The 12,026-nt window shown below is 30.6% G+C and overlaps 2 protein-coding genes across 2 annotated transcripts; one reads left to right on the forward strand and one right to left on the reverse strand.

The window, feature by feature from the left end:
• The first annotated feature begins 211 nt into the window (after positions 1-211).
• LOC101243807 (dof zinc finger protein DOF4.6-like) lies at positions 212-2,554 on the forward strand. Its single transcript, XM_004245426.4, has 3 exons — positions 212-525; positions 1,055-1,537; positions 1,750-2,554. The coding sequence occupies exons 1-3, from the start codon at positions 502-504 to the stop codon at positions 2,197-2,199; spliced, it is 957 nt and encodes a 318-aa protein (XP_004245474.2). The 5' UTR covers positions 212-501; the 3' UTR covers positions 2,200-2,554.
• Positions 2,555-4,812: 2,258 nt separating this feature from the next.
• Positions 4,813-10,444, reverse strand: LOC101268781 (uncharacterized). Its single transcript, XM_004245425.5, has 3 exons — positions 10,009-10,444; positions 8,586-8,734; positions 4,813-5,190 (listed from the first exon to the last, which is right to left on the reverse strand). The coding sequence occupies exons 1-3, from the start codon at positions 10,192-10,194 to the stop codon at positions 5,052-5,054; spliced, it is 474 nt and encodes a 157-aa protein (XP_004245473.1). The 5' UTR covers positions 10,195-10,444; the 3' UTR covers positions 4,813-5,051.
• Between the last annotated feature and the right edge of the window lie 1,582 nt (positions 10,445-12,026).

Below are 12,026 nucleotides of genomic sequence, written 5' to 3' on the forward strand. Positions count from 1 at the left end.
TTTTATAAAATAAAGTTTGGAGATGATAGAATGTATACATATATATAATATCTCTATTTTTAAGTTGTTTATGAAAAACTCAAACGTGACAGTGAAAAAACATGACAACTAATAAAAAATAATATGAAACAGATTTACAAAAAATCGTAACATCAACAACAAACTGCGACCACCTAAGCATATTAAACAACATATAGTAAAATATCAAAAGCCAAAAACCACCTAATATATGCATTTAACTTAAAATGAAAAAATCTCAACCATTTCATCACTACTCCGAATATCATTTCACTCACTCATTCATTCATTTTCTCTCTCTTTTCCCACACAAACATAAAGCAACACAATACAACATCCACAAACCCTCTCAAACATTCCTTTTTTTCTGCTTTTAAAACCACTTGCTCATAAAGCTGCTCATTTTCCCTTTTTCACTCCAAAAAAAAAACACAATTTTTTTCTTTTGCTTCTTCTTTAATTTCTACTTCTTCATCATCATCCATGGATACTTCTCAATGGCCTCAGGTATTACAATACATAATTCTTTTTTTAGTTATAATTTCTTGGATTATAGTTATAAATCTTGTAGCTAGAAATTTGCATTACTTTTGATAAAGATGATGATTTCCCTACTTTTTCTTTAATTTCCATTAGTTATTTGATATAATATGTAGTACTCTTATGTTTCTACACTTTCTTTTTTCCTTTTTTGTTCTATGTATGTGATTATATAAAAAAAAAGTTGAGAAAGTGAAAAAGATCAATTTTCTTTAGTTATTATAGTTACAAGTGTAAAGTACAAAGCACTCATCCAAAGATCTTTATGGTGTTTATTACTAGCTACTAGTAGTTGTTCTTGATATATAGATAGAGGGGCAGATCTAAGATTTAAATTAAAGCGTAACACTTTTGAAAAATTGTAGATCGATCAAAATTTAATGTTGTCTATTGCTTTAATATTGGAAATTAATTGACATAAATTAAAAAAATGTTTAACTAGTGAATGTAAAATATATTGATGGATGTGTAACAAGTTGGTTTTTTGTTGTTATAGGAGATAGTGATGAAGCCAATGGAAGATATAATAGGTAACACATCAAAACCTACTAATTGTGTTGAAAGGAAATTAGTTAGACCACAAAAAGACCAAGTTGTGAATTGTCCAAGATGCAATTCAACAAACACAAAGTTTTGTTATTATAACAACTATAGTCTTTCTCAACCAAGGTATTTTTGCAAGACTTGTAGAAGATATTGGACTGAAGGTGGATCTCTTAGAAACATTCCTGTTGGTGGTGGTTCAAGAAAAAACAAGAAATCTTCATCTCCTTATAATCATCATGTTATAGTAAATAATAAAAAACTTCCTGATTTGGTTGTCCCTCCACCACAACCTGACAACATCGAGGAATATCCAGAAAGGCATTTTGGAAATCGACCTCATGATCAAAACCCTAGTAAGATTATCCTTGAAGGAAGCCAAGATCTCAATTTGGGATTTTCATCTGATTTCAAGACTATTACTGACCTAATTCAGGTATTTGACATTTTTTTATTTCAAAATTATACATGCTTGTCTATTTTTTTTCTTTGTACATCATAGTCTCTATGTGTATACAAGTAATTAATACAACACCATATATATGTTTTAGTAAAGTTACTACTTGACTATATATTCTAACTTATCGCGCTATATATGTACAATCTATGGTGCACAAATGAAGTTATGTTATGTTGTATGTTGAACAGGTACCAAATTATGATGGGAGTAACAAGGACAACAATAACATTTCAACAATATTGCCTCCTCCATCTTCTTCTTCTTCAGCTTCTTCTCCATCTCAACTTTCCGCGATGGAGTTGATTAATGGGATCACTAATAATAATAATAATAATAATAATAATTCGTTCATGACAATGCCAAATTCAGTATACAACTCATCTGGATTTTCATTGATGCCATCTCTAAATTTCTCCTTGGATCATGGAATTGGAAATGATGTTCATCATAGTAGTAGCTATGGAAATAACAATAATAATCTTCAAGACACAAATGCAAATGGAAGGTTTTTGTTTCCTTTTGTAGGGTTAAAGCAAGTTTCAAATAACACAAGTGATGGTGGTGCTAATGAGCCTAGTCTTGGAGATCAATCTACTAATGGATATTGGAATGGGATGCTAGGAGGAGGATCTTGGTAACAAAAAAAAAAATACTTTATATTTATTATTAGTTCAAGTTTTTTTTTCTTTTTGAAAAAAAAAAATTACGATCATACATTGGGGATTAGGAAAGTGAGAATCAAATATGCTTATTACGTGATTACTGAGACTGTCACTGATATCACTAGATTTATATTTATGTTTGTTTCTGTGATTTTCTTGTAGTGTACTTTATTGGTGGGGATTTTAGTTTCTTCAAAAAAAAAAAAAAACTAACTCAATTGGATAAAAGGAATTCTCATTCCTCCTAAATCTTTTCTTTATTTTTTAGTTTTGTAATTTGTGATTAATTTACTTTGAATTAATATTAGTTGGTGGGAAGTAATTATGTGAAGCTTATGGGATATTGTGAAGAAAATATTGTGGAAGAAGATATCTAGCCCAAATTTTTTGGAGGGCACAGTAGTCTACTAGTGTTAATTAATTGTTCTATGTCATATTAGAAAAAAAAAAAGTATTATATTGTATGATTTTTAAGTTTGTAATATTGAGCTTTGGGAGAGTTGCTACTTAATTAATTTATTTGAGCTACTTATGCAAGTACATTTTTGCAGCTTAATTTTTCATTATTTATATTGTACATAGTTTTATCTGTCTTTTTATTTTACACATTTTTCAAGATGGCTTTTAAGGTTGTCAGGTTTTGATTCACTTCAAATGGCTGTATAGACTTCAAAGCCTTGAGCATCTCCTAGGAACAAATATTTTTGGACAATTGTATAATTTATTTAATATAATTTCACGAGTAAATTGTAAAAAAATAAATTATATTAAGATTTTATTCATATTATTATATAGAGTAAAGAGGTTATTTTAATAGATTCTCGATATAATAATATATTATTAAAATAAATCATCTTTAATCTTAATTAAGATTTGAATTTTGATGAAAAATGAAAGGATTTTTCTATTTTTTACTTGAATATTATACTTTACAGCGACATATACCGCATACATATTATACATCACTTAGATTTGACTCAATCCAATCTTTTTTTTTTCTGGTTCACCTTAACATTCCCTATTTATAATAAATTATTACCATAAAATCGTTGTTTCGGGAATAAAATTTTTCTCTATTTTTTAAACTGGGAGAAAATAATTTTTGCTCTAAACATGTAGGAAAATGTTAAAAGACAATACTCCTTGCTTCTTTTTTCTTTTTTTTCCTTTTTCACTTTTTATGGCAAAGTGATATAAATTCGATAAAATTTAATAATTTTAATTTAAATCATATACATTTATTAAAATTACAAAATATGTACCTGCCCCACCCCTATCTTTTTTTTTCCTTCCTTGTTGATTATGATGATGAATAAAAGCTGGCCAAATGATAATTGTAGCCAATGCGCATGTTCTTTTATTATTATTAAAACAAAACATAGGAAAAAGATCTGACAATCTTTAATTTTCTTTTGTCATAATGTGGGATCCACAAACATTCCCCTTGATAGTTGTGCAAAGGAATAATCACTCCCACTTCATTACATTTTTCAATTAATATACTATTAATTTAATGAATATATAAATCTTTTGTAAAAATATCACCCTATTTTCCAACGTTTTGATGATTATTAATCATATTATAATAACCCTAGTTCAATCCGAAATAATTTCAGATTGATTATATAAATTTCATGAATCATTCTGAAGGATATAGAAAGAGTTTTAAGTTAATTATATAATTTTTACCGATTGATCATTATAAGTTTTGTTAATAATTCTCTCTCAGATTCATTTATAGAAATTTTGTTATGACTAACTCTAATTGTTGAGTCTCCCACATGGGCTAAAAAATATGTTCCGCGCCTTTCAACTTCTCTTAGGACAATCTTTTCTTTTTAAGTTATCTTTAATAGATTCAGTCGACATCAATTAATTTCAATTTTCTAATATCTACGAACAATAAAAACGCCTATGGTTCAACAATTTTAATTCCTCCTTACACTAAATGATAAGCTTCAATCGACTTTCACGTAGTCAATACCGTGAGATGATCACTAGCGCTTAGAATTGAATCAAATATTGAATGGTTAAAAGACAAAAACGATAAAAAGAATAAAAGAAGTCTGCAATTTTTTTATATATTAAAATTATTTTACAGTATGCTTTTTTGAAGGTTTGTTAATTATTTTTACTACTAGTGGAGAATAAAAGCCTGAAATGGCTAAATTTTTTCTTTAATGTGTAGGTCGTTTTCTTTCTGGCCATTTTAGGAGGTTTCCCTTTATTTCCCCTTGTGGAAATTGGATAATAAAAACATCAAAAAGTTTTTGCAACATTTATAAATATTTTTTACCTCATGAAATTTTATGTCATCTTAACAAAAATGCTGTCTTTTTCATTTAACCTTTTCACTTTTTTTCATGAATTAAAACATTTCCTGTTAGTCCTTTTTTGGATTCTGGAAAAGACGAATGACCAAAATAGAATAGAGAGTAAGTTAGAAGTAATATTTTGAAAATGACATTTCGAAAATTATAATACATAAGTTGAGGGTGACAGATTTGTGCCTTTTGAAGTGCTTAACTAAGATGTATGGTCATTTCTTCAAATATTATCAAAGCTTAAGATCGATACGATTCAAGAATATTGAGTTGTAACGTGAAAAATATCATAACTCAATCGATATTCCAGCATTCTCATACAAACAGTTTTTACAAGAAAAGATTATCCACAAAGAGATTTCTTTTACAAAATAATGATAAACCCTTTCCAGTTCTTGCATCTGTACAGGGGCATCCCAGTTTTACTCATGATGCTTAAAAGCAAATCAATGACTACTTTTCTTTTTCCTTCTTTCTGTGGTATGACTTCAGTTGAACCAAAGTTCATTGATCTGCATTTATCCCGAAAATACGAACCTTGTGCATATTGGGAAATTTGGCAACGACCAGTACAAAAACTGCGATAGTGTTGAAGAATAGCATGGGGTGTTGATAATCAGTTGTATGGGAGGCTATCAAGTAGCTGCAAAAAAGATACAAGTATGAGAACACCACTGCAAGTCTGCAAAGGCTGATCACAGAAGGGGATAATAAAGAGGTATAGTAGAATAAAGAATCATTTTCTATAGGGGGAAGAAAAAAGAGGATCGTCAGGTAGCTGGTGCCACAGGCAAGGTGAATGGCAAACAAATCAATGTCCTACGACATCATTAATACAAAAGTTGCAGTAGTAGTTGGTTCTTGGTACAATAAATGATAACACCATCATTGCTAAGCTTCAGCCTAAGCTAGCCTTCTATAATTTCTTTTTTAAGTGACAGTGCATAAGCTAGTCTATCATTAATATGACCCGGTATTGTTCGATTAGCTACCAAACCATAGCCTTACATTCACCTCATTAAGAGTCTAGAAAGTACTTCAAAATATCTAGGAAAGTAAAACGAGGGAAGAAGAGAAAGTTTCATCACTGATTTAAAAAAAAGGATGAAATGAACAAGCAAATGCGGCAAAATTATTTTCAATATACATATTTCAGATAGAGAAGCAATAAACATGTCAACCACTACAAACCCCAAAGTAAGAACCATTAGCTCAAACCAAGCCAAACGTGTACAAACTTCCTCCCTCTTACTCCCTTCCCATCAAATCCTGTGAAGCTTATTCTGATGAACCACTAAAGAAAATTTCTTAAATGACTCAGTAAGATTTGAACCGCATCACCCAAAGCACAGACAGAAATTATATTTAAAGAAAGATACATAGAGCAGCCACTTAACCGACATGTTGAAGAAATCTAAACGCAAATATAACATGCTTTGTCTACAACATATTAGTCCCAGAACATGTATATGCATGAATAATGAATTTGACATTTCATATTGCACTACATAATCCAAGACAAATTTTCAAAATGCAGAAATTTTTATATAAAAAAAACTATGCAGTAATGCAAACAAGGATGTGTGCATAATCCCATAGCATAAATAAAAGACTGACAATAATATCAAGATGCTCAATTGATGATTCAAAGTTTTTCTAATTGTACGAGAAAAAAGGTGGGCATTTCGTCGAATGCTCTTTCATCATTTTCTTTAACATTTTTATTTCAAGAATTGAACTCTCTCAACGAGAACTATCTTGTATACAACTCAACTACCTTATGAAACTTGCTCCACTGACAAAATACTACAAGAAAAATCCGTATTTTTTCCCCTTGAATATTGAAAAAGAACTAGTCATCTCTGAAAAATGTGCGCTTTTAGTAGGTGGAAATTAATGCGTAATGCTTTCAAAAGATTTATTATGTGGCCCTCTTTTTTCTTTTTAGTCATTCAAAAATTCAAGCCTTATGAGGAGAACCACATTCCAGACAACTCGATCCTGGTAACCCCAGAGACAACTTTCTCAAAGAGCAAAGATTAGGAATTTAGACAAACATAACTATGAGTTTCCTCCTTCAATTCCACAATTTAGCTAATTTTTACAGGATCAATGGTATACGTAACTAACTTCTTAAACTTTTGGGACTACCAACAGTTATAAACCAAATCATAATTTTTGTGTCATTAAAGGTACACTCATTTCTTCTTTTCTTGTGTGTCATAGGTCCATTTAACATCAACTTTAATCAAATGAAAATTTGGCTTCTTGCTTTCAGAAGGAAACAGTCCTTTTTTCACGTGGAGCATTTGGGTTCTCAACAAAACAGATGTTATAAGCATTAGTTAGGAACTCAAACCACTTGAATATTCACCTTAGAGAGAAGTTCAATAGAGGCTTAATAGCTGTGCATCCTCAATAGTTACTTGTGCAACCTGGCACAATCATTCAACCATGGCATATCTAGATAGCTACTGCAGTCCTGCTACAATCATAATATGCTAACAGCCCAACACTTTCTCTGAAAGTATCAGAGTTTGGGTCTACCATGTCATGTGTAGGTCTTGAAGTTAAACGGAACCAACTTTCTACTAAACCATAATATTATTAGGGTATATAAATCAATTATGCATCAATCTAAAACTAGCCGGAGTTGGCTAATGAAACACAAAATATCCATTCATCTCTAATGATGCAAATTAAGGGTTTTCCAGAACTAGAGATCTCTAATTTTACACTTACCCCTACATGGACATTATCTCTTGGACAACAGTTCCTCAATTCCAACTAATTGGCATCACTCATACAAAACATATGATTCTATTTTTAATTGTACCTGAACTCGCATTAATTCAAACAGATATTTCAACGACTTAAAACATCCATCTTGGCTAACATTCACCCTCATGTAATATTGTTGGTGCCACAACCATTTTATATTATTTGGCCTTCACCTCCATTTCTGTCATCATATTCTATGTGTTAATTCCTCCTTTGTCATGCCATTCACTAGGAGAATGTGAAACCATTCTTTTTACCCTAAAAGAGTCGAAAGAAAAAACAAATATGACACTTTTCTTTGACATAGCCAAATATGACACTATCAGACATAGTATCAACTCTTCTCTTTTTTCTTTTGATATGTTAACATGTTGAGCGGTGACATGAACCTACAACCTAAGGTTGAGGTATAGAGGTGCTTTCCTGTAGAGCTGCCCTCTCTTTGTTCAACACCCTATCTATTTATATGAGGTAACATCTTCAACACCGATTCCTCCATCATCAGTTTTTTTAGTAGTAATAGATTTGATCAGTTTGCTCCGGTTGTGGTGATGCTTTGTTGAAGAAGCTATTAAGAATAAGCTTCCATTACAGCCTATTATTTTAAAATTATATCATATATATTTTTTATTCTTAGTAAAGATCCAACCCCTTGGATTCTAGACCTCCTAAAAGTCAAAGCTTAGTTATGCCAGTGCAACAACAATTTCCACAAACTAGCTTCTTCTTTTTTTTTTTGATAAAGTAATTAAACACAAACTAGCTTCTTATTTTTTTGATTTAGTAAGGGAGTTCCACTAAATGACATCAAGAAGATACAGAAAGCAAGCTTGTGCAATTAACACTTGGACTAATATCATTAACCATGGAAGTTATGCATAAATGGAATGCTAATAACATTGATTTGTGAGTGATCCATGATAATTTTTGTCTAGCTAGCTACTACATCTATTTTCTGACTTCTTGGACCGGTAATTGTTAACTTCCCAAATGAGAATAGTGTCGTATAAAATGAACGATTGGAAAAGTTCAGTAATCAAACCTACAAAATCATGGCTTAAGAGCATTATGCCCTCTAATATATATACTCTACCATAATCAGAACCTGTGTTGTAAAGTGCATCATGGTGAAATTTAGAAGCTTTTTCAAGCCAGTTGGTGAGATCATATGCACATCGACTACACTTGAAAGCAGGAAATTTGTTCATAGCATTAATATTGTAAATAGCAATCAACTTGCTGAAATTGACTACTTACAGCACCACAGGGACAACTGTTAGAAACTTCCTATTGCGTGTAAGCTGCTTCCCACTATCTATCTGCTCCCACCAAGTCAACCTATTGTAGATACCTTGATCATCAGCAAATGGTGTTCCCTTCTTCCAGTGAAAACATTGATATGTGACCTGAAGATAAATGACAATACGAAGGCGTTTGTAAAGACACCTAAAATTTGGAGTATGTACAATTGTGTTCCCTTCTTCCAGTGGAAATTATTGATATAAGAAATGCATATTTATAGAGAAGGCAGAGTCTTACACAAAGAGGTAAAATCCAGAGTAGATATATAAACAAGGTTTCCTCCCATGCTATAACACAAAGGACAGAAAAAAAACACAAAACAAAAAAATTGGTACAAAGAGGAAGATAAAGCTCATCAACTAGACCTCGACTATTCGATAAGCCTAAGAATTATGCATACAGACATTTTTCAGGGCATACAACATAGGTAAACTGTAATAGTTAATTGCTAAAAAAACACATGAGACGGGCAAAGCATTGCAAGAATGAGTTAAAAGACGCAAAAAAAAGGTAATAGATATAATCAAGCTTTCACATTATCAATCTCAATAGAAGTACTAACCATCCACATCTGCAAAAATCTCCCATGTTTCAAATGTACTTGTTTCTCTGTATGCTAGTGATCAAATAACGAAATAACAAGGAACATCCAGCAAACATCATAATTGTCATGAAAATGGTCTTGAATCCAACTAAACTCCAAAAACTAGTTCAAGTGGAAAAAGTTCTCGAAACCAATATAAAGACACTATAACGCGAGATGTCGACCAATATAGGAACCTTGGCTAATCTCCATCCTAATAGGATACCTTCAACAAATATGAGACTACAGCAATAATGTCTAGTGAAGTTTGATTGAAATGGAAAAACCAAATATATTAGACACCAAAAAGGCCATAGCTTTCGATACATTCGGCATGTCCAACTATCTAGGCCTTAAATCAACAATCAATCACACAAGGTAAAGCTCAGCTGTAATATTTTCCACCATATCTAGGAATCAAGACTAGTACTAAAAGAATTTCAATTCACCACTTTTTCAGCTACAACCCCAGAATCTCTCACTTCCAAATTGAACATAAGGAAATGATCAATGACCCAAAGCTGAACCTAGCTCAAATCAATTCCAAATTGAGTCTCCAAATTCCATAGTACCAAAAACACAGGAAACACTAAACGAACTAGGCATGTAATCATAAGAATATCAATCAACCAAACATTTAAACTGCTATTCCTCTAATCAGACCCATTTAAACCAAAAAAAAACTGAACTTGATTATAATTTTATCAAAATTTGACGAGTTTAAAGCAACCCATCATTATTTAACTGCAAAGAACTACTCAATTCCAACCGAATTAAAGGAAATTAGAATCATACGAGAAAATGAGAAAGATGGACGATGGTCCAAGCCATGCCAGGAGAGCAACCAAATACAGAGAGAACAACGAGCCATGAGAAGAATAGAATTAGGATGTAGGTCGTCCATACACCGGGATACGTGAACCACTCGGTATTCCGATTCAGATCCGTCGGCGGAACCGCCGTTACATAATAATTTGCCATACAATAAATTCTTGAAAATTCAATGAAAGTAAGATCCAATGTATAGGAAGATGTTAAAAAAAATGGAGCTTTCGTCGCCCAAATTTGATTTGAAGATGAAAAATATTGAAGTTCAAAGTATATTATTGATCAAAGGAATATGAAACGACGAGCCTATAGCCGGTGGGTTCGATCGTTAGGACCGCTCTATTCCGCGATTCTAAAATCACTTTTATCTTAGTTATTATCTTATTGAGATATTGTGACACATGAAGCAAATATTATTTGATTTTAGAGTTAAATAATATAAATATATTTAAATTATTTTTATAGTGAATTTTATATTTTAATTATATATTAATTATTTATTATCTATTTAAATGATGATTTTTTTATATTAATATATTTTTATACTAAATATTTAATATAAAATAATAATGTGTATAAATCAGTTTGACGTCAACACGTAATTCAAATATAAAAAAGTGATAGTTAACATGAAACTCAAAAATTTGATAGTTTATGTAGCTAAACAAGAGGATAGACTGAAGGATCAAACTGGTGAAAAAAGTGCTTACTATTGACTCTTGATTTTATTTTATTTTCTTGCCTAAATAGATTGGTTTTGTAAAAGATAAAATATTACTTTTATCAAAAATATTAAAGAAAGTACACTCAAAATCTGCAGTATGGTGAGTTTGGATCTAAATTAGCTGGTTTACTCTCTTGTTAAAAATTTAATTACTTATCCTTTAAATATTTTCAAAATTCGTTGATAATTAGATTAGGTTAATTGATTTGTTTTAAATATAAAATATTTTCATACCTTTAATATTCAGTTTCCATTTTGACGTCAAATAATTTGAAATTTTAAAGAATAAAGTATTTTCAAAGATGCATTATCTTAGATATAAATTTAATATTTCTAATTATAAACAAAGGCATTTTATTAGACATTTCGTAAATGATGTAAACAGTTTCTTTTCTTTCTCTCTTTTTTCTTTTCTTTTTTTTTTGCCAATACCACTCAAAAGATTTAAAAATGTGGATTTTGAGAATATTACAAAACAAAAGTACAAAGGCTTTGGTCTATATTTAATTTCTATTTGATTTAATATACTTACTTAATATCACCGCCAAACCAGAAAATGGACCACTTTCTACTTATAGACTTAACTTTAAATAATTTTCACAATATGAAAAGGACATTGTTTAACCAAAAGAAATAGTCAAAAACTTTCAGCTATATTTTATTTTAGTAATAATTTAAAAACCAAATGTTCTTTAAACCACCACTAAATTTGATGGTGGGGTCAATTAATTATTATGTGAGAAAAAATCAATTAAGTAGTTGGCAAGTAGAAACTACATACTTTGTGACCTTATTTAAAGTCAAGTATGAATATTCTATTGCTTCTAATTGACTATTAAACCAAAATATTTAAGTTGTTGTGCTCCATAAACAATTGCAATATTTATTTCATATGAAATCAAGCCATAAAACGCCGTATCAAATATTTATTTAAACTTGTAAAATACATATTTATTAATGAGAAAATGAGCTCGTAATAGTTGTTCAAAGAGCATAGGCTAGCAATTGTGGTGCTTACAAATGGGCTGGATCATTTAATGGTAAAAAAACAAAGCCCAATAGTAGTGCATATAGGATGGGCCTCCTATTTCGTTCGAAGGAGATTTAACATGTATTGGATTATACTTGTGATATTAATTGTAAATGACACGAGACAAGATGATTTTCAATAATAGAATGATAAAAAACTTTCTTAGTTCGGAATGTTATGGTAAAACTTCGTTCGAAATGACATGATAGAATCAACAACTCATTATCTAAT

The sequence above is a fragment of the Solanum lycopersicum genome, chromosome 8, assembly GCF_036512215.1.
Source record: "Solanum lycopersicum chromosome 8, SLM_r2.1".
NCBI lineage: Eukaryota > Viridiplantae > Streptophyta > Magnoliopsida > Solanales > Solanaceae > Solanum > Solanum lycopersicum.

Excerpts from the sequence above, each read along its gene's own strand:
- LOC101243807 (XM_004245426.4), top strand. The coding sequence starts at position 502 with ATGGATACTTCTCAATGGCCTCAG. Across the intron at positions 526-1,054 it reads ATACTTCTCAATGGCCTCAG|GAGATAGTGATGAAGCCAAT; the intron begins GTATTACAATAC and ends TTGTTGTTATAG. Across the intron at positions 1,538-1,749 it reads CTATTACTGACCTAATTCAG|GTACCAAATTATGATGGGAG; the intron begins GTATTTGACATT and ends TATGTTGAACAG.
- LOC101268781 (XM_004245425.5), bottom strand. The coding sequence starts at position 10,194 with ATGGCAAATTATTATGTAACGGCGGTTCCGCCGACGGATCTGAATCGG. Across the intron at positions 8,735-10,008 it reads TCCATCTTTCTCATTTTCTC|GTCACATATCAATGTTTTCA; the intron begins GTATGATTCTAA and ends ATTTATCTTCAG. Across the intron at positions 5,191-8,585 it reads ACAGTTGTCCCTGTGGTGCT|CTACTTGATAGCCTCCCATA; the intron begins GTAAGTAGTCAA and ends TCTTTTTTGCAG.